This window comes from Gavialis gangeticus, unplaced genomic scaffold (genome assembly GCF_001723915.1).
Source record: "Gavialis gangeticus isolate Ggan-Ray unplaced genomic scaffold, GavGan_comp1, whole genome shotgun sequence".
Lineage (NCBI taxonomy): Eukaryota > Metazoa > Chordata > Crocodylia > Gavialidae > Gavialis > Gavialis gangeticus.
This window is the reverse complement of record NW_017729015.1, coordinates 16,386,391-16,404,791: the sequence shown is the minus strand read 5'-3', so window position 1 is coordinate 16,404,791 and position 18,401 is coordinate 16,386,391. Positions and strand designations below refer to the sequence as shown.

The 18,401-nt window shown below is 39.5% G+C and overlaps 2 protein-coding genes across 4 annotated transcripts; one reads left to right on the top strand and one right to left on the bottom strand.

Moving 5' to 3' along the window:
* The first annotated feature begins 1,315 nt into the window (after nt 1–1,315).
* SRSF10 (serine and arginine rich splicing factor 10) lies at nt 1,316–12,006 on the top strand. 2 transcript variants are annotated; one of them, XM_019512398.1, is made up of 6 exons: nt 1,316–1,590; nt 4,169–4,273; nt 6,012–6,115; nt 7,982–8,144; nt 8,446–8,496; nt 8,657–12,006. In XM_019512398.1, the coding sequence occupies exons 1-6, from the start codon at nt 1,526–1,528 to the stop codon at nt 8,952–8,954; spliced, it is 786 nt and encodes a 261-aa protein (XP_019367943.1). In that variant the 5' UTR covers nt 1,316–1,525; the 3' UTR covers nt 8,955–12,006. The 2 variants fall into 2 exon arrangements, with proteins under 2 accessions (XP_019367943.1, XP_019367942.1); XM_019512397.1 differs by having other exon boundaries at nt 1,319–1,590; nt 8,443–8,496.
* Nucleotides 12,007–13,530: 1,524 nt separating this feature from the next.
* Nucleotides 13,531–17,991, bottom strand: PNRC2 (proline rich nuclear receptor coactivator 2). 2 transcript variants are annotated; one of them, XM_019512400.1, is made up of 3 exons: nt 17,894–17,991; nt 17,040–17,245; nt 13,531–16,124 (listed from the first exon to the last, which is right to left on the bottom strand). In XM_019512400.1, exon 3 carries the CDS (start codon nt 16,104–16,106, stop codon nt 15,681–15,683), a length of 426 nt encoding a protein of 141 aa, XP_019367945.1. In that variant the 5' UTR covers nt 16,107–16,124; nt 17,040–17,245; nt 17,894–17,991; the 3' UTR covers nt 13,531–15,680. The 2 variants fall into 2 exon arrangements, with proteins under 2 accessions (XP_019367945.1, XP_019367946.1); XM_019512401.1 differs by lacking the exon at nt 17,894–17,991 and having other exon boundaries at nt 17,040–17,453.
* Between the last annotated feature and the right edge of the window lie 410 nt (nt 17,992–18,401).

Here is an 18,401-nt window from a genome sequence, read left to right as displayed (position 1 = left end):
CAAGTTATATTTCAAAACCTACTAATGTGATTCAAGCGCTTTACTCAGACACAATAACCATTATGATTCTTTACTTCTGTTTAGGACGGTGAAGTAAACAGCCTCCATTTCCAGGTCGACTACAGCACTGATATGATTTCCACCATTTCACTGCATTTAAAGTAACATTGGGAAAAGAGAGTAGGACTGCATGTTTGTAGCTGCTATGGTTTCACTTGTATTCTAGCACTTAAAATGATCCAATAGAAAAGTCAGGAACTGAAACAGGAGGGTATGTTGCTAAAAGAATGGTATTTCAGGACTATAAAAACCTGAAGTGTTACAATAATTTCTCCATTTGTTTAAGTGGATTATACATTACCATGTCAATCATGACCTGAACAACCAGATGCTTCTGTAATGAAGGCTTCATTAAGTCAGCTACTATAGACAGGCCAACTTAATAATTAGTGTCTTATAATTTATTTATTTCTTTAAAGCACCATAAGGAAGCAATACACCATGTGCTGTAAAAGTTATTGTAGGATTGATAGTATAATTTATTATCGCTGTTTTCCACATGGAAAAGAAGATGTACACCATTAACAGGCTTGTCGAAGTCCCACGGTGAGCCAGCAACAAAGAGCACAGGGTTATGACCCTCATGTATTTGTTCTTACCATAAGACCGGCATCGGTGTCATGAAATCACCCTGGGGACCTGAAACATCAGCTTTACCCTGCGATGCGATTGCCACAGTCAGGCAGCCCGCTGGAGTTCCTGACCGCTCTCCCACGGGGAAGTTCAGCCGCTGCTGAGACACCCAGTGCCAACGTTTCCGATCCTGAAGCCATCTGATGCAGATACGTGCTTGTTTTACGCTGCAAAGTATTCACGCCCCAATAGCGTGAGGGTCTTTGGCACAAAGCGCCGACATTTCAAAGATGAACATGCAAGGCAAGAGGTGGGTACCTCAGCCCTGCACAACTGCGCCCCACTGCCCCTGCACTGGTGCATGATCTAGCTACGTGTGGAGCAGGACCAGGTGTTTATACTATAACACCTATAAACTTGATAGTAAGGCTCCAGGGAGGGAGGGAGGTCTTTCTGCCTCTCAGGGTAGCAGTTAATACCCCCCGAGACGACGAGCGCCTCAGCAGCATTTGGGCGGGAAAACAAGACACCCGCACATTCCAACCGACTTCGCGGCACAGCGCATGCGTACGCAGAAGAGACCACCCCGAGGAGACTGGGAAGCTGGCGCGTGCGCAGCACCGACGTCAAAAAAAAAGCGCATGCGCAGGCGGGGGACGCTCCTAGGAGTGGAATCTGTGCATGCGCAGAGGGGGCACGCGGGGAAGGCTTTGGCGCCGGTTCTTTTTTTCCCTCCCCTGTCGCCCCTCGTTCTGGCCCAGTTCTCGCCGGAAGCGCCCCGGCAGTCTCGCGAGAGGCGGGGAGACGGTTGGCTGTGGCGCCGTGCGTCTCGCTCCGCTCTGCTCCGCACCGGGCCCCGTCGCTCGCCTCACCCCCCTCCCCCGCTGCCGCCATGTCCCGCTACCTGCGCCCCCCCAACACCTCGCTCTTCGTGCGGAACGTGGCCGACGACACCAGGTGGGTGGTGGCGGCGCCAGGCCCGCGTAGGCTGTGGCGGGCGCGCTAGGCCGCGCGCCACGAGGGAGAGGCAACGGCTTCCTGAGTGGGAGGCTGGGCCGCGCCGTGCCGGCTTCTTTGTGCTCCCCTTAGAGCTTCCTCCCCGCGCTTTTTATAGGGGGCCGTGCCTTGCCCCCTTCTCACCCGCCGCCGCGCACCAAGCCGCGGGGAGCTTTCCCGCCCATCCGTGGCTCGTAGGGCGGGAAATCAGAGCGGGATGGGGATGAATTCACCGTCCCTGGATGGCCACTGGGAGTGTTTCCACCCCCCCTCGCCAGGTCAAAGCGTGTTAAAATAAACACCAGGCGGCTCTTTTCCACTCCCGTACAGCAGTACAGCCAGGGACCCTCGGAGGTGGTGGAAGCTGGGGGTGCAGCTAGGTCCACCAAGGGGAGGAAAGGGGCATCCGTCACTGTTGAGCAGGGCAATGAGGGGCACGGCCCTTGCATCGGACCTGCTTCAGCATTTAAGATCTCGGGCTGCAAGTGAGAGAGGAGCGGAACCCCCTGGTCAGACCCAGTTCACTGTCCCTTTCAGCATCATTCCTCTGCGGGGTGGACCCGTGTCTGACAGAGTCAGTAGCAGTTCTCGTGTTACGTTCTTGGTTCTGTCAGTTTCTCTAATCTTGGGGTTTGTGTTCATGTAGGCAGAATATTTCTGCACTGTTCTTCTCTGTGGGTTTTTTGGTGAGGCTTAGGCAGTAGGTGGGAAGGTTTTCAGTTTGCAGTGTTTATGGTCAAACTCTCCAGGGTTTAAAAATGCAAGGGGCTTCATGCTGTTGTATATTTCATCATGTGATAATGGTGCTTCCAAATTGCCTGGCAGTCTCCCTCCCCCCCCCGCACATGCACACATTTCTGCCCCGGATATTTTCAGCAGATTTTATTTTTGTCTGTTTTGTTTTGTAGTGTTCTCTCTCTTTCTCTCTCTCAATCTGTTTAAAAACTTTTTAAAAGTGTTTTAATTTATAAAGCAGACTTGAGGGTAGCATTCTTAAAGAAAGCATATATAAGATAACAAGTATGTGATGTAGTAGTGATTCTTGTCATAGTACTGATTCACAATAGAAACATAGTAGAAAGAAAATTACCCTAAAAGAGGCATGCATTACATTACATAGAAAGAAAAATCATTAAGTGAATTATGGGTTGCATATGGAGGATACATGATACCGGTAGTTTTGAATTGGAAACATAAAAGTGGTTTTTGGTTGGCCTCTTTTTTTTCTTTATTTTTTCTCCATTGATTTTTGTGACTTGCTTTAGAGGGGAAATTACTTCTGCAGCCAGAGTAGCTAGGGAAGACCACTTAAAATTATGAAGAAAATGAGTGTCTTGTTAACTTTCTTGCAGTCACTGTTAAAACTGTTCTTTTGTACAGATACCATTATGTTGTTAAATTTCATTGTTCAATTTCCTTTTTTAATCCTATCTCATGTGCAGTCTTTCCTTTCTTTTGAGGAAAAAAGAGATGTACAGTGGTAACTTTGAATCTTGTTTGAAGTGTTCATGTCTGAATCATGGCAACTTTATATGTATAAAACAGTATAAGTAGTGAGACATGCCGTTTGAGAGCTGGTGTTATTAGGTAACTAGTTGTAGAATGGGAATTTCAGGTGTCCCCAAATCTGTTGTACAGAATTGTCCTTCCATGTGTTTGGTCAGCTTAGTGAAACAGTTCAACTAGCTGTTTAAGATGAGATGAGTTGTGTTTGATGAGGTTATAAATACTGGTTGAGTAGAAAGCGGCTTGGGATTGATTGGAAAATCAAGCTAGAATGACAGTACTAACTGAATGCTGTAACTTTGTTTTTGCAAGATGCAAAAAGTAAGTTAGAAATACTTGACGATCTTTAAAGTGTTTTTTAAATGTTAGATATGTACTGTTTATCTTTTCTTCAGTCCTACACATTTCCTTTCCACCCACCTTTAGTAGTACAGTGGATCCTTTGGTTAGCAAACAAACCATCTGGATGACTTTTCACTTGACACTTGCAACGTAATTTCCAGATTCCAGAACTATAGCAAATAATCAACTGTCCCTGTTGCAAGACCCTAATTAACCTACCCTTTTGGAAAAGCTCTTTTGTGCAGTTTAACCCTGATCTAATTACTTACACAGTAGATCTTGACCTTTTAGCCACAAAGAAATTAACCAAAAATATTTTCCCTTTATATTTTGACTAGCTCTATAATATAGTAGTAACCATAGTGCTTGGTTTAGTTAGGGGGTTTTGTTAGTTGGGGGGGGTGTTCTCCAGACCAATTACTTTCTTTAGTTACATAAGAAAAGTAGAACTCTTGGTTCTGAAATGATACCTTTTATTAGACCAACTGGAAAATCGCAAGAAATTTCTTTCGATTTCCCAGTTGGTCTAATAAAAGGTATCATTTTGGGACCAAGAGTTCTAGTTTTTTGTATGTCTTCTTGTCTCAGACTAACACGGCTACCAAGTACACTCCTTTCTTTAGTTACAAAATTTGTAACTTACTTGCTTACACATTTTTCTCATTATTTACATTTATTCATGGCATTTCAGGTCTGAAGACTTACGTCGTGAGTTTGGTCGTTATGGGCCAATAGTTGATGTTTATGTTCCACTGGATTTCTACACCCGTCGCCCAAGAGGATTCGCATATGTTCAATATCCTTTCTGCAGCTGGCTGATTAGTGAGGGTGTTGAAGTTTGAAATTCAAGTTTGTGTAAGAGGTAACAAATCTAAATGAAAAAGCAATTTACTTTTGTGTTGTACCTAATAAGTGTCTTTCTTATATTGTGGTGTTTCTTTTTTTCAAAGATTAACACCTTGCAAATTGCTCGTTATCTTTTTTTGAAAAAATTAAACAAAATCTAGTTTAAAAAAAGATTTTTGTTTCTATCTGTCACTCAGATTGATAGTATATGATAATTAAGTGGCAGTTATCACTGACTTGAAGTTTCTACCATGTTCTTAACACAACTGGTATTGAAAATAATATTTGTTCTTAGAGCAAATTGTGGCTGGTATACATTGTTAATTTTAAAACGTGGGATCTGGAATCATTTTATCAAAAGCAGATTGTATAAAAATGAGGTAAACTTATTTTTTTTAATATTGTCCCCTAATTTACTGTCCTCTGTTGTTGCCTCAGAATGTAAAGCTGTACAGTAATGGCGACCCCAAAGAGAAAGCATGAAAGAACCTTTAGAGTAGAGTTCAACAATTAAGGCAAGTAGACAAGCCAAAGACCTCTTAAGGATCAGGCTTGAAGAGAAGGGAGAGTTTGGGAAAAGAAAAAATAAAGAAAAGCTGGAAGAAGGACAAGCCATAATGGGAGACAAAGCTTCGCTTTATCTACAAAAGGGGGAAAAGGTTGTTTTTCAAAGTAAAAGATAAAGCCATCTGTCATTTTTGGCCAAGCATCTCATGACAAGTCCTTCTGACAAGCACTTAAAGAGGTAAAGGTCAAGATGAAGTTGAATGGTGGCCAAGATTAAAGGAGTCATACCTGATGTATCCTACAGAATAACAGTTCTCTTCTGTTTCTCATGTAAGCGGTAACTTGATAAATGATTCTGGTTTAGTCTATTGACAAAAACCTGTAATATTTCTCTTGTGAGTGGTGTTGAAATTGTAACTGCGGTCTCAAATTAAAATGCATTCATTCTTGGTTTATTTATCAAGATAAACTGTACCACATTGTAGGTATACTTATTTTCTGCTCAGGCGAAGGACCGAGTTATGTGGACAAAAGAGACTATTCATTCTTTCAAGTCAGCTAGTTCGAGAAATGTGGGTGAATTACAGTAGTGGTCACTAATGGACTGAGCATACTGGTAATGACTGTATTATTGAGCTTCCGAGTCATAGTGTAAAGTTTCGGTGTGTTTTTATTCCAAAGAATATGGTGGTCCATACTTGAGTAAGCAGTAGGTGGAAAAAAACAAACCATTCTCCCTATTTAAAATTTCCATTAACACAGTAGAGTAACTAGTCATGAGAGGAGAATTTTCACTTTTTACCATTGACATTAAAGCATTTTTAGAGTTATGATTTCCTACTTTGTGTAAGGCAGACCTAGAGAATAGTGTTATTGTTATTAACTAAAATCATATCTTTCCTGAAAAGGCTACTTTTTATACATACACATAAGTGGAAGAAGGGAAGCTAGCAAGTTAGTTAAGTCACAGCATAAAGGATAAATATTCTTGGTTTTACTTATACTACAGGGTTTATATGTTCTCAAAAGAAATCCTCCCACAGTTTGGTTAGTGGGAAACTGTTTTAACGTGCCCTGTTTAATAGAAATTTGTAAAAGACTGTGAAATTGGTATTAGGACATCCTGCTACTTTCTAAAGTTGTAAACTACTCAAATTCCCAAGTACCTTAACACTTAGCACATTTGAAGATGTCCGTGATGCTGAAGACGCCCTCCATAATTTGGATCGAAAGTGGATTTGTGGCCGTCAGATAGAAATTCAATTTGCGCAGGGAGATCGGAAGAGTAAGTGTCCTTGTGTGTAGTTTATTAGAATTCAATTTAAGTCTGAATGTTAGGATAGTCAGTGCTAGAAAACATTATGCAGCCACTGTTTAACATCATTAAAACATCTTTTGCTACTTTATACTCGAATGTAATTTGGATGTCTTTTAATGTACTTAAAGTAGTTTTTAAATCTCTTGTTAACAAAAATTGTTACATTTAAGTGCAAGGATTATTTGCAATTGGAGGATGAATAGTACTGGTTGAAAAAAGTCTTCTGTGGAGAAAATGTAATCTTGCAAAGAAAAATATCAGAATGTTTAATGGGAATATGCTGGCCAGATTTCTTGTGAATGTTTTTCTCAAAATGAAGTATTATTATATAACATGTTCTAGCATTAGCAAAATGAATTGTGATTAGTTTAGAATGAAAACAAATTCTGAAGTATCAAAATTTACCATGGAACAGAGGTTGTTTTTGGACTGTCTCTGAGACAGAGTCTGTTTCATGCTTAGTGTGATGTACAAAGTTTTGCATGCTAACCAAACAAAAAAAGTGGAAGTAAGTTATCATAATTGGCGTTTGCCATTCAAAAACAGGGGTAATGTCATTGTATTAAATATTATGCTTTAAAAAATGTCTGAGCAGAAGCTTGTACATTCATCTTCAGACCAGCTGTCAGCTCCAAGGATCTTGCTGCATATAAAGTATCTGAGAAACGGCTTAGTTTTGAAGTTTTCTCACAGAAATCTTTGAAGTCAGTAGAAATTGTAGGCATATACAAAAACTTAAGTTCCAAACATTTCTGGATAAGGTAACATCACATTAAGCTTATTGAGGGACAAGAGTTGCACATTTAATTTGTATACACAAGGTTGTTCAAAACTGGGCACTACTGGTCTTTAGTGTAATACAGAAAATTTTTAAAATACACATTGATTTATAACAGGGTGAAGGTTTATGCCCTTTTTTCTTCACATTTGAATGAGGGATGTGTATAATTGAAGGGCAGGCTACAGGATAGTGGGCAAAGTAGTATTGTTTTTCCTCTTTGAGAAATCACAATACAGAACAGAGCCTTTTTCCTGCTAAGTTATGCCCAAACTATATATAGAATGAATGCATGTTGTGTATATACTTTTTTTTTTTAGAGAAGGCTGAAATTATAGCTTGTATATTGGTCTGTTTCTATTTAACCTTGTGTGTAATCAGTTTCGTTGTTTCCTCTATGCTCTGTTACATTCCACTTCTGACATTGATGAAAGGGGAGGCAATATTCTTTTAAAGACAGATGCACCTAAGATCACTCAAAATGAAAACACAACTTTGAGGCAGGTGTAATATGTGAAAGTACTTTAATATGTCTTTTTAAAAATGGATTCAATTCCAGTTGACTGTGTCATCTTAACACAGAAGGCAGAAATGTCAAGACATATCAGTCCATGAAGCTGACTACTAAGGCCATCTGAGTACCACCCTCTTTGGGCTGATATCAGCACAATAAGCTATGTTACTGTATGTGGTGTATTGTTTGGGAGACTGTCAGAAGCACCACTATACTAAGGCAATCTTATTTTGTCCAAATCATCCTTCAGGGCAACTGGGCAAAACTCGGAATAGTCTTGAGACTGCTTTATCCCTAGGGGACAAATGGCAATAAAACATAAAGATGGCATGTTCTTACATACCTATCACGTGCCTCTTCCTATCCTTGTCAGAGTGCCCCAACGTGACTCATGAATTGAGCTCAGTGAATTGGTTTTTTGAAAATGTATGTGCAAGCAGCCATTACTCGTATTGTTGGAGGAAGGCGTGAAGAGGATTGATCTAGAAAGTAGGAAGGTAAATTTATTTTTAACAGAAGAATGCTAAATATTTTTCTACAGCTCCAAATCAGATGAAAGCCAAGGAAGGGAGAAACCTGTATAGTTCTTCTCGTTATGACGACTATGACAGATATAGGCGGTCTAGAAGTCGGAGTTACGAAAGGAGGAGGTCTAGAAGTCGCTCTTTTGATTACAACTATAGAAGATCTTATAGTCCTAGAAAGTAAGTGTAGTGTGTTTGGCTTCAACTACACAGCAGTCTGTTTGAGGGGAAAAAGCATTAACTATTTACCTTGTTAACATTTTGAATACTTTCTTTTTGTATGCTCACTTTGTAATCTAACGTGTGGGAGTTGTGTGTTGCATGCCTCATCAAAGCAGATATTCAATGAAATATGATTCTGTGCTTCATTAAAAATAATTAAAAGCAAATGCACATCTCAGAAAACTAAACTTATTATTCATATGCAAACATGCATAGGTATTTGTCACCGTTTACTTTTTCTGATGTGCCTTTTTAGCAGTAGACCTACTGGAAGACCACGGCGTAGCAGAAGCCATTCGGACAATGATAGGTAAAATAATTTTTACACTATTTAAATTCAGAACTAGATAACTATATACCTTAAGTTGAGGTTAAATTTTCTCTTGCAAAAATGATAAATAATTGTGAATGTATTAGATGTCTAAGGATAGCATTGTGTATATTCAAATCTCTCCCCTTTATTCTGATAGGTTCAAACACCGCAATCGATCTTTTTCAAGATCTAAATCCAATTCAAGATCACGATCCAAGTCACAGCCCAAGAAAGAAATGAAGGCTAAATCACGATCTAGGTCTGCATCTCACACCAAATCTAGAGGCACTGCTAAAACAGATTCTAAAACACACTATAAGTCCAGCTCAAGATATGAAAAGGAATCAAGAAAAAAAGAACCAGCTAGATCCAAATCTCAGTCAAGATCACATTCTAGATCTAGGTCAAAATCCAGGTCACGGTCATGGACTAGTCCCAAGTCCAGTGGCCACTAACAGTGTATCTATATTGTTTTTAGGCATGTAACATTCATTTACACACAGTTCAGTTGACTTAAATTATCAGGAATATGATGTTGCAACAGTGCTAAAAACTTTTCTTTCTGTCTGTTTTCCCTGTAGCAGGCAATGGTTATAATTAAAATAACACAGTGTTGGAAGCCACTGAGAGAGAGTCCACTTTGTTAAATGTCACGGGCAGCTATTGATTTGATTGTGGTGTCTATATTTTTGTAAAGATTTGCATTTTTTTTATGGTTAAAATTGGTAATAAAACTCACTTGAGCAGAATTTGCAACATTTTCCTAGTAAAAGTACCGCACAGAGAAGTTGTGCAGGTTTGCATGGAACAGTTGAACTCGTGGTTTAACTTGTTCTTTAACTTGACAATACAAGCGGAAGACTGGACAGCTGTAGTGCAAGCTGACTGCTGTGAAATACAGCCTGGCAATTTTGTTTCCATTGTTCAAAGACAGGGACTGTGTTCTTCATACCTACCTAAATGAGTAGGTTGGTAAATGGAGCTTTCTCAGACAGATGGTGTTGAAGTTTCTCATTAACCCTGCCATCTGGAGAGATGGTACTAACATTGCATAAAGTATGTGGAGATAGTCACGGTCTTCAAGACTCATTCAGAGATTGTGCAGTGTTGTGAACATTGTCAGGATGGAGGCTTTGCTGCTTTTACCTGGCTGCTAATATTAGATACTTAAGAACACTTAAAATGGAAAATTAAGTTCAAATTTAAAATTACAGAGCAGCTAAAATACTAGGTTGTGTGTATGTTTTATGCAGTTTTTGTATCTCTTCTAAATTTTAGTGAGCAGTTAACCATAAATTGCTTAGTTTTTTTTGCTGTTAGATGCAAGTAGATTGTTTCAAGTTGTGTGTGTACAGTACGTAAGAACTGAACTTTTATGCCAATGACTCTTGTGGTTAGTTGGTGTATTGATAGATATCAAATTTAGCCATCTCTTCTTGAGTAACTAAAGGCTTGCTTTTACACTTCAAAATTTATGTAGTTGAACAAGTCTGAATTTATACCCTTTAGTCCAAGACTGTTCAGTGTTTGGGTTACAATATTTAGTTTTAAATAACAAATGTTCCAGGTTGGACATGAACAAGAGCTGCATCTCTGGCTGTTTTGTTTATCACAGTATCTTTGGTAAATTGAATGCGGAAAAAATAATTACAAAACTAATATGTAATCTCACAAATATTTCTCTGGAAGGCAAGATATTTTGTTATGAAAATGGCTTCTGGCGATGTTTTTTATATTCAAATTTGAGAGCCAGCATCAAACACCTAGTGTTCCTTGCTGTCTGTATAGTAGCACATAAAGATGTTGGTGAAAAATAGTATCCTTTTTAGAGAAAAACATAGGTTTTTGGTTTTAGTAACTTCAGCAGGGCCTTTGCGGAAACACAGATGGCTTTTAAATATTGGCTGTGGAACGTGCTTAGGGGATTGATTCTAGAACCTTTGTATATTTAATAGTATTTCTAACTTTTTCTTTACTGTATGCAGTTAACGTTCATGTTCTGCTATGCAATCATTTATATGCACGTTCCTTTAATTTTGTAGACTTTCCTGGATGTATAGTTTAAAAACAACAAAGTCTATTTAAAACTGTAGCAGTAGCGTGCAGCTCTAGCAGAGGAAAGTTGTGGGATTAAACTTTGTATTTCCTTTCTTATAGAGGCTTCTAAAAAGGTATTTTTATATGTTCTTTTTAACAAATATTGTGTACTACCTTTAAAACATCAATGTTTTGATCAAAGTAACTAAAGACCCAGCTTATTTTCTGCTTGCTGTAAATTTAGCAAACATGCTGTAATAAAATGAAATGAAGGAAATATCGATCCATTGGAATTATTCCAGCTTTAGTATCTGACTCCAGAGCAAGGTTAGGAACAGTGGTGCCCCCTTTGGTTTAATAATAAAGGAATTTCAGTTCTTTATTGCAGGATATCCAGCTGAATCACTGTCCTCTTAAGAGAGTTAACGTGAAATGAAGAAAAATGCCAAGTTGGGCTTTTTTAGGCTAGTTTATGTTGTCATTAATCCTTCTGTTAAGTTCCATCATCAAGAATACTCCATAACCCCACAGCTTCCCCATCTTGTCATATTTGAGGTGGTTCAATAGCCAGATCCTGAGTGGGAGGTAACTCATATTTAAAGACGCATACAAAAACAAAAATTTTAAGAAATGGCGAACACTTGTTTTATTTCTACCATGTCATGTAATATATCAGAAGTGCACAGTTACAGCTGAAATAGCCATCTCATCAAACAGTTCAGAAAGAAAATTACTAAGTTGTTGGGGGTTTTTTAAGTGGCATCATCAGAGGTTTTTTGATGCAATTAGGGAAAATCTAATTTTACTTTTTGTGTATATGAGTAAGCTGGAAAAGCTGAAAATAAATCTTACAGAGTTACAAGAATAAAGATGCTACCTTAGTTCTGGGACCTGTGGTAAAAATAAGAGACTATTTTCTGGAGCTTTTCAGTTGAGGACAGAAAGGTATTAAATTCCCCTTTGGTTATACATGAAACTAAGTCAAGTTGCAGCCTCTATAAATAACATCTCCCTGATGCACACATTTTAGTCCTGCACTAAAAACAGTTTCCACAAAAGGCACTGATCTGGAAGTTGCATATAAATGGGATGTTTTTAAATGCAGGCTGCAAAAGAAGAGATGTAAACATCTTTCCTTTGTAACAAAAAATGGTAGGAGGTATGATTTTCTGTGGTTAACTAATCTTACCATGCATGCAAATTATGTATAATTAAAATGTGTAAATTCTAAATTTGAAAGGTTACAGCTGAGAACCATTATGCTACAGAAGGCTGTATCGGAACCTCTGCATCCTACGGGTAGGGGTAAATCCAGAAGTCCATGCACCTAACTAAATTTGATGAGGGGAAAAGTCCTGAACTAAGAGAATAACAATATGGCACTCAGAGTTAGTGTTGTGTGCTGTTGTCTTTGAAATAGATGTTACAGTCTCATATTTCTCTTCAACCTGTATTTAATAAAGCCATGATTTTTTTTTTTGAGACTTTCAGCTTAAAAGCTGCTTTGGCTGTTATGCTCTTGAAACTTTTTCAGTGGACCTGTGTGTGGTATAACAACTTAAAATAACTTTTTTCCTAATGTTCTGACTTAAGGAATTTCTCTTACTAAGACTAGTTTTTACAATATAAATGTAAAATGCAGCCTACTAAGAGCCTTAAAGGAATTCTTTTGCAATCACACATAGAGACTATCCTCCTTATAAAGAAAAACCATGGGGAGGGGAGGACTATATACTCTATAGTGTATCTGGTCAAAAGATGATGCTATCTTATTTGTATTCACCATTTTGTCTTAAATTTTCTGTGTTCTACCTGTGCCAATCCTTTAACTCTGGAATAAAAATTTATGGGCTTTTGGCAATGTGAGAACACTTTATAAGAGCTGTATTTGTGTTGTTGCAAAGTAGTCACCCACTGTGAAAGAACGAAAGGGTAAGTTTCCTTTGGGCCCACACTAGAGGAGCCACTAGAGAATTAAAGGCTAAGGAAAGAAACATTGCTCAGTTGACACTTCAGAACTCAGTGCTCAAAAAAGTTCAACAGAACACAGCTAGCCAGAGTATTGTGTTCTGGTTTGCATTTGGAAAAATGTATTTTGCACAATTATTGCTAAAAGTGGCAGGCTGACCTTGCATCTCATTTAATATCTTCTAAAAGTACTTAAGATCTAGAAGTAAGCCCTGCGCTATTTCCTGTTATTTCAAGCACCTTGCAGAACCAGAAATAGTGTAAAGAAATCAAGACTTATTTTTTTTTATTTCAAGCATCCATTCTCAGAAACTAGGAGTCTAATGACTTATGCCCAAGTTTTCTGTCTTTTAAAAATAAAAATCAGTGTTTTGCATGAGGAAATTAAAAAGTCTTGAAGCTGGCAAAAAAAAAAGTTTTGGATTTTATGAGGCAAAACTAATTACAGAAGCATAAAACTAGAAAATAAGTGGGGCAAATTTCAGTAAAAAAACTGAGCAGCCTATGATAAGTGATTGTCCTTAATGTAAGTTACTCTCTTACCCCTGTAAAGGAGCTAGAAATTGTTTTCCTTAAAGTACAGGAAGTAGTGTCACTGGTCATAACATGGTGCCTTTCAAGTGCATACTCTACAAGAAGAGTCTGGCAGGTAGTGAAAAGTTAACACAGTATAGAAGTATACCAGGATGCACATTTTCAGGATAATTCTTGCTACTAGAGCTACTTTCTTAATCTCTCTCAAATCCTAGTTCATTCCTTTTGCTTTTCAAATGTATCATTCTGATTTAATTCCCATCTCCCTGCTCTAAAAAGCAAGCATTTAATTCAAGAAACTACTTTACTCTCACTCATTAAAATTCTTCCTAAATAGCTGGTCAGCTCTTGTTGAAGAACGTGAAGTGTTTTGGACTGGTGCTCCAACCCTTAAGTTTAGACTCAGACAGTACCTTGTTCTCACCAGACCATACAGAATCCCATCCCCTTAGCCATCTTATTGCAGGTTAAAAAGAAAAAAAACCAGACACATTTGGGGGAGAAAAGGTTAGGTAGTTTATTTTGCTTTTATGATTTCCAATCCATAAAAGTACATGCAGTACTTCATAAAATTTAATTTTAGAATACAAACACATTTAGATTTGGGCTATAATTTTTAATTCAGTGAAAGTTTGGAAAATAAGGATGATGATAAATTTAAGATATTGCCAATTTTTTTTGGATTAGTGCATTTTTAAACATTCCAATAGCTGCCAACATTTTGAATGTATAAACAATGTATTGTACTTAAGTGCATCTTGAGTACTTGAACTTATTTGCTGAAATAAGTCATTTTGTAACTTCATTTAAACTGCTTACTCACAATCTACTAGACCTGCATTTTAAACAGATACTTCATGTATTCCTTAGTATGCCACAATTCAAGTTTTCATGCATTTACTACAGAAGCACCATTTTCTAGATGATAGTTTATGGCATCACTCAACAAAACCAAGCACTGGGTTTTAATAAAAGCACCAGCCTTTATTTAAATACCCACATGCTGGCTGCAAACACTGCAAACCAAGTTCTTAAGGGCTTTATACTTACTCAATTTTTATATTCAGTGTTATTGAGACATGGTGACAAGGAAGTTATAATTTATGAAAACCAGGTGCCAAGTGGCTTAATCTTCATTAATTCCTTTGATATATGATGTTCAACAATTTAAAAAAACAACAACAGGGAGACTGATAAAACCCAGCTAGAATCACACTAAATCCTAGGCCACCAGATCTCAAGCATGTATGTATCCAAACAACTATGGTTAAAGACTTGAATCGATTTCAATGCATTTAGGTGCATTGCAATAAATCATAGATACCATCATTTATGCATTCAAAACATGAGCACGTATAACTTTAAAGTTTTTTTTTAAAAAGTTAAAAAAAAAAATCAATATGCTGTTTTTTGCATTAAATTTACTTTAAAAATAAGACGGCTTCAAATCAAACACGTGCACATTCACTGGTACATAAGTGCAAGGGCACAGCCACATGTGCTTTTACAGTTTTTTTTTTTCCCTAACAAAATATTTTTTTTTCCTTTTAAATCAGGCCATGTACTCAGCATGGTCTTCTTACATTCAACAGTTTTGTAGTAAAAATATTTTCTGCAGGAAAGCCCAGCATAAATTTACATATGCTACAAAGTTTTACATTTATTTACATGGCTCTTTCTTCCCTATATATTTAAACAAGTTTTACACTCACCACAAGCTTCACTAATTTAAACATTCATATTACCAGGTATGCAAATTTAACACTAACCTGAACAACTCTAATTTCTGTTCTTCCAGATGTATAAAACCAATACAAAAATGCATTTTAAAAGCTGCTCAGTGCAATCCAAATAAGGAAAGGTTGTAAAAGTTTTTAGCAGTCACCTGGCACTGCAAAGTGCTGCATTAGTTGGCACACTTCAACTTGGTCAAGTTCTAGATAAATGCATTGCTAATATTTTGGTGAAGCTCAAGATGTTATTTCCTTTGACTCTCTTTACCCTCCCCCCCAAAATTTGGAGTAAATTTTCTGTAAGTCAAAGTCTTGGTCACAGGCTTGGATGTTAGTCTGCCCTGTCAACTGATGACTGACAAATGCCAAGTAAAAATTCATTGATACAACTGGAGCCAGATAGAGGCTTGCTTAGAAAGACTTGCTAATTAGCCTTAAGACTTCATATGACTGATGGACCTGTAAGTGTGAAAGATAGTAGTTTTGTTTTCTAAAGATTTCATAGTGTTCTGTAAGTTGCATACTCTTTCTATTGCTGCATTACATTATAGAAAAGTTGGTTTTATAACAGCAGCTCTCACCCACTGAAATACCCAGCTTTTTTAGTAGCATTACTTCAAATTTGAGAACAGTTCAAATTAAGACCAATACAGTAAATGCAGGCATTAATAGCCACTGAAAAAACTGATTAGGTTGCATAACAGTAAATATGTTTTTCACAGTAAAATACACCAAACCTGGATAAGGTGGAAGTTTGGGATCTTTAAGAAAAGTCCTACTGTCTCCAGTCATGACACAACTTATATATGCAACAAAGCAATCTCATGAGAAAGAGTACATTTTGGAACTATGTATTTGACTAATTCTCAAATTTGAAACCCTGTAATTTTAAATGTGTTTCAAGTTCTCTCAACCCTGGACTTTTAGTAATGTTTTAAGTTGAAAGGTCATTACTTCTTTATCAGAAGGGTTAAAAGAAACAGGTACCCAGTGGCTTGGTGGTTTAGGAAGAACACTTGGTGAAGGTGGCTCACTAAATTTTGCTCCAGCATAGTTCTGATTGGTTCGAGATGTAAAGAGTGTGTTGGGACTCGATAAAGCAGGATTCCAATTCTGATTATTTTGGAAGTGCACAGCGTTCTTTCCTCCTTTTTGCATGGCCTGCCATGCAACAGATGATGAGTTGCATCCATGCCCCCTTTCTTTCTTCTTATAGGTAATCTTCATCTGAGAATTCTGATCTTTGCTTTTTTGCCTGTTTTTAAGTTGTTGGTGATTCTTGTTAATATTTCTAGGCTGGGGAACTGGAATGTTGAATCTTTCTCCGCCACCCATCTTCAACTTCAATGTCACCTGTTTGAAAGGGAATGATAACACTTACTGGAGTTCTATGAGTCTTTCATTTAGTTGTTTTGTTTTTTATTCTAAGATCAAACTAACTCAAGCTCAATTCAAATGAATGCATTCCAATGTTAAAACAAAATGTTTGGGAATTCGCTGACCTCTAGTGCCACCTGCCCTTCACAACAGAAGACTACTACTGTCACTGAGACAGCCTAGTGTTTTGCAGAACACTGTCAAATCCTGCTTTAGAAACACTTCAATCAAGAATGTGCATCCTGACTGTGATTGCTTAAAATCAGTCCACAGCCCAGGAGTGTTTCTTCACACTAAGTCCTCATGCAGTATCCATGAGCGATACAGTCTGCAGTTGATGGCTAGAAAGAAAGGCTGTAAACGGCTCAGTCCCTTCATGGCTGAACTAGAACGTCCACAATAGGTGATAACTGAATGTTGCCTAAACCTCTACACAGGGACTGCAGCTGACCATTCCAAAACAGCCGTTTTATCAGAATGCTACATTTTATTTTTCCAGAAAACAGTGGAGTGACTTGGGTCACTTTAGTGTTAATTCTACAAAAACCTCTTAAGAGCAATGAAAACTGCATTCACAAACCACCAAGCTAAGAACCCTGTGCCACTTGCCTTCACAAATAAAGAGAGACTGGTATGACTTTTTAAAATTAGAATAAGTAATAGTAATAATCATCATCAAAACATGCTATTTTCTCCCGGGGGAGGGGGTGTGGAATGCAGATAGCAAAATTATTGGAGGGCGCTCATATAATGATGGGGATGATGCAAGAATCTGAAAAGAACAAGAACCATTTGAATTCTTCAGCACAATTTCAAAGAGCTACTTCCCAAAGCACTTCTGGCAGAGATATAACAGCCAAATGCTCATTCCTGCTCTGCTCTCCCTGTTACCTTTCGGTCTTCTTCTCAGACCCTACCGTCGCCACCTCCCGTCCCCTCTTCTGCTGCCCAGCCTGGAAAATGAGGTGATGTCTTTCACCGGACCTCTTCCTTTGGCCGGGAATAGACGTTTTCATGGGCTGATCTGCTGTGTCCAGCCACGAAGCTGAGCCCCACATCGGATTCTCAGCAAACAGGCTCCAGGTGAGAAGTCCCAGCTGCAAAGAGAAGTGAAAACTGACCCTGGGCAGGGAAAAAAACAAACAAACAGCTGATCACTGAAAGACGTCCTGGGTTTTGAAACTGCAACCTACACAGCAGACATGCTCCCTCGCCCCAGACAAAGGGGCAAAGACAGTTCACGAACAAAAGACGGAGGACGTCCAAAACCATTTATCCCTTGTATGGCCATTGCACAGCTGCTTTCGTTTTCGTGAGGCTACGTTTTTGCTGTTTCTTCACACGGAACAATAATCATAATATTAATTAATTAATTAAACAAGGGAGGGCCTGGCGCTGTGCACGGAAACGCGTCTCTCCTCCGTCTCCGATGCGGTAATTTCATCAGCAACTTCTTGAGGACGGAGACGGGAAATACTCGTGACTCCGGTAGAGGGCGGAGCCTCCAGGGCCACTCGCAGGGACGGCGCCTACGGCAGGGCCCAGCCCCGGGGGCTCGAGGCAGCGCCGGGACGGACCCCTCCCCCAACAATAGAGCGGCACAACATGGCGGCCACACTCGGCTCCTTCCAGCCCCCGGCCGCCTCTCCCGCCCGCACCGAGCCTCAGGCAGCCGGTCCCGCCGCTTCTCCGTGACGCGCGGACCCACCCCCCGCTCGCTCACTCCCCGCTCTCCGGGGTCCTACCGCGGCCACCCCCTCGCTCGCTCGCTCGCTCCTACACGAAATGGCGGCCGCCTCCCCACGCTCTATACGGCCGCGACTCCCCCGCCCCACCCTGGCGCGGCGCGAGCCAATAGGAGCGCGGCGCGTCGCGGGCCCACCCAATAGGAGCCGGGTCCGCCTGTTGCTGGGGCGTGAGGGGAGGAAGGGGCAGGGCTTGGCGGTGGCGGTTTGAATCGCTTCTGGGAGCGGAGCCTATCGGGAAGCGGGGGGAAGGGGCAATGAGTGAGGCATCGTACCTCCCTGAGGAGACTCGCCTTGCACTGGGCACTGCGGGGGGGGGCATGGGTCAGCCCTTCTTTCAAAGAACAGGGGGAACTGGTTTAAAACAAAACAAAACCTCTTTTTTTCTCCTTGCCTTCAAGCTCCTGAGTTGTTAGGAAGCGGCGACTCCCCATGTTCTGGAAAGCCAGGAGGGCTAGAAACTATTTTTCCCCTTTGAAAGAAGAGATTTTTTTTTTGTTTGTTTCGA

What these genes read in the sequence shown, in the direction of transcription:
- SRSF10 (XM_019512397.1), top strand. Translation starts at nt 1,526, where the DNA reads ATGTCCCGCTACCTGCGCCCCCCCAACACCTCGCTCTTCGTGCGGAAC. An exon ending in TGCGCAGGGAGATCGGAAGA is followed by an intron (nt 6,116 to 7,981) that starts GTAAGTGTCCTT and finishes ATTTTTCTACAG; the next exon opens with CTCCAAATCAGATGAAAGCC. An exon ending in AGATCTTATAGTCCTAGAAA is followed by an intron (nt 8,145 to 8,442) that starts GTAAGTGTAGTG and finishes GTGCCTTTTTAG; the next exon opens with CAGTAGACCTACTGGAAGAC.
- PNRC2 (XM_019512400.1), bottom strand. Translation starts at nt 16,106, where the DNA reads ATGGGTGGCGGAGAAAGATTCAACATTCCAGTTCCCCAGCCTAGAAAT.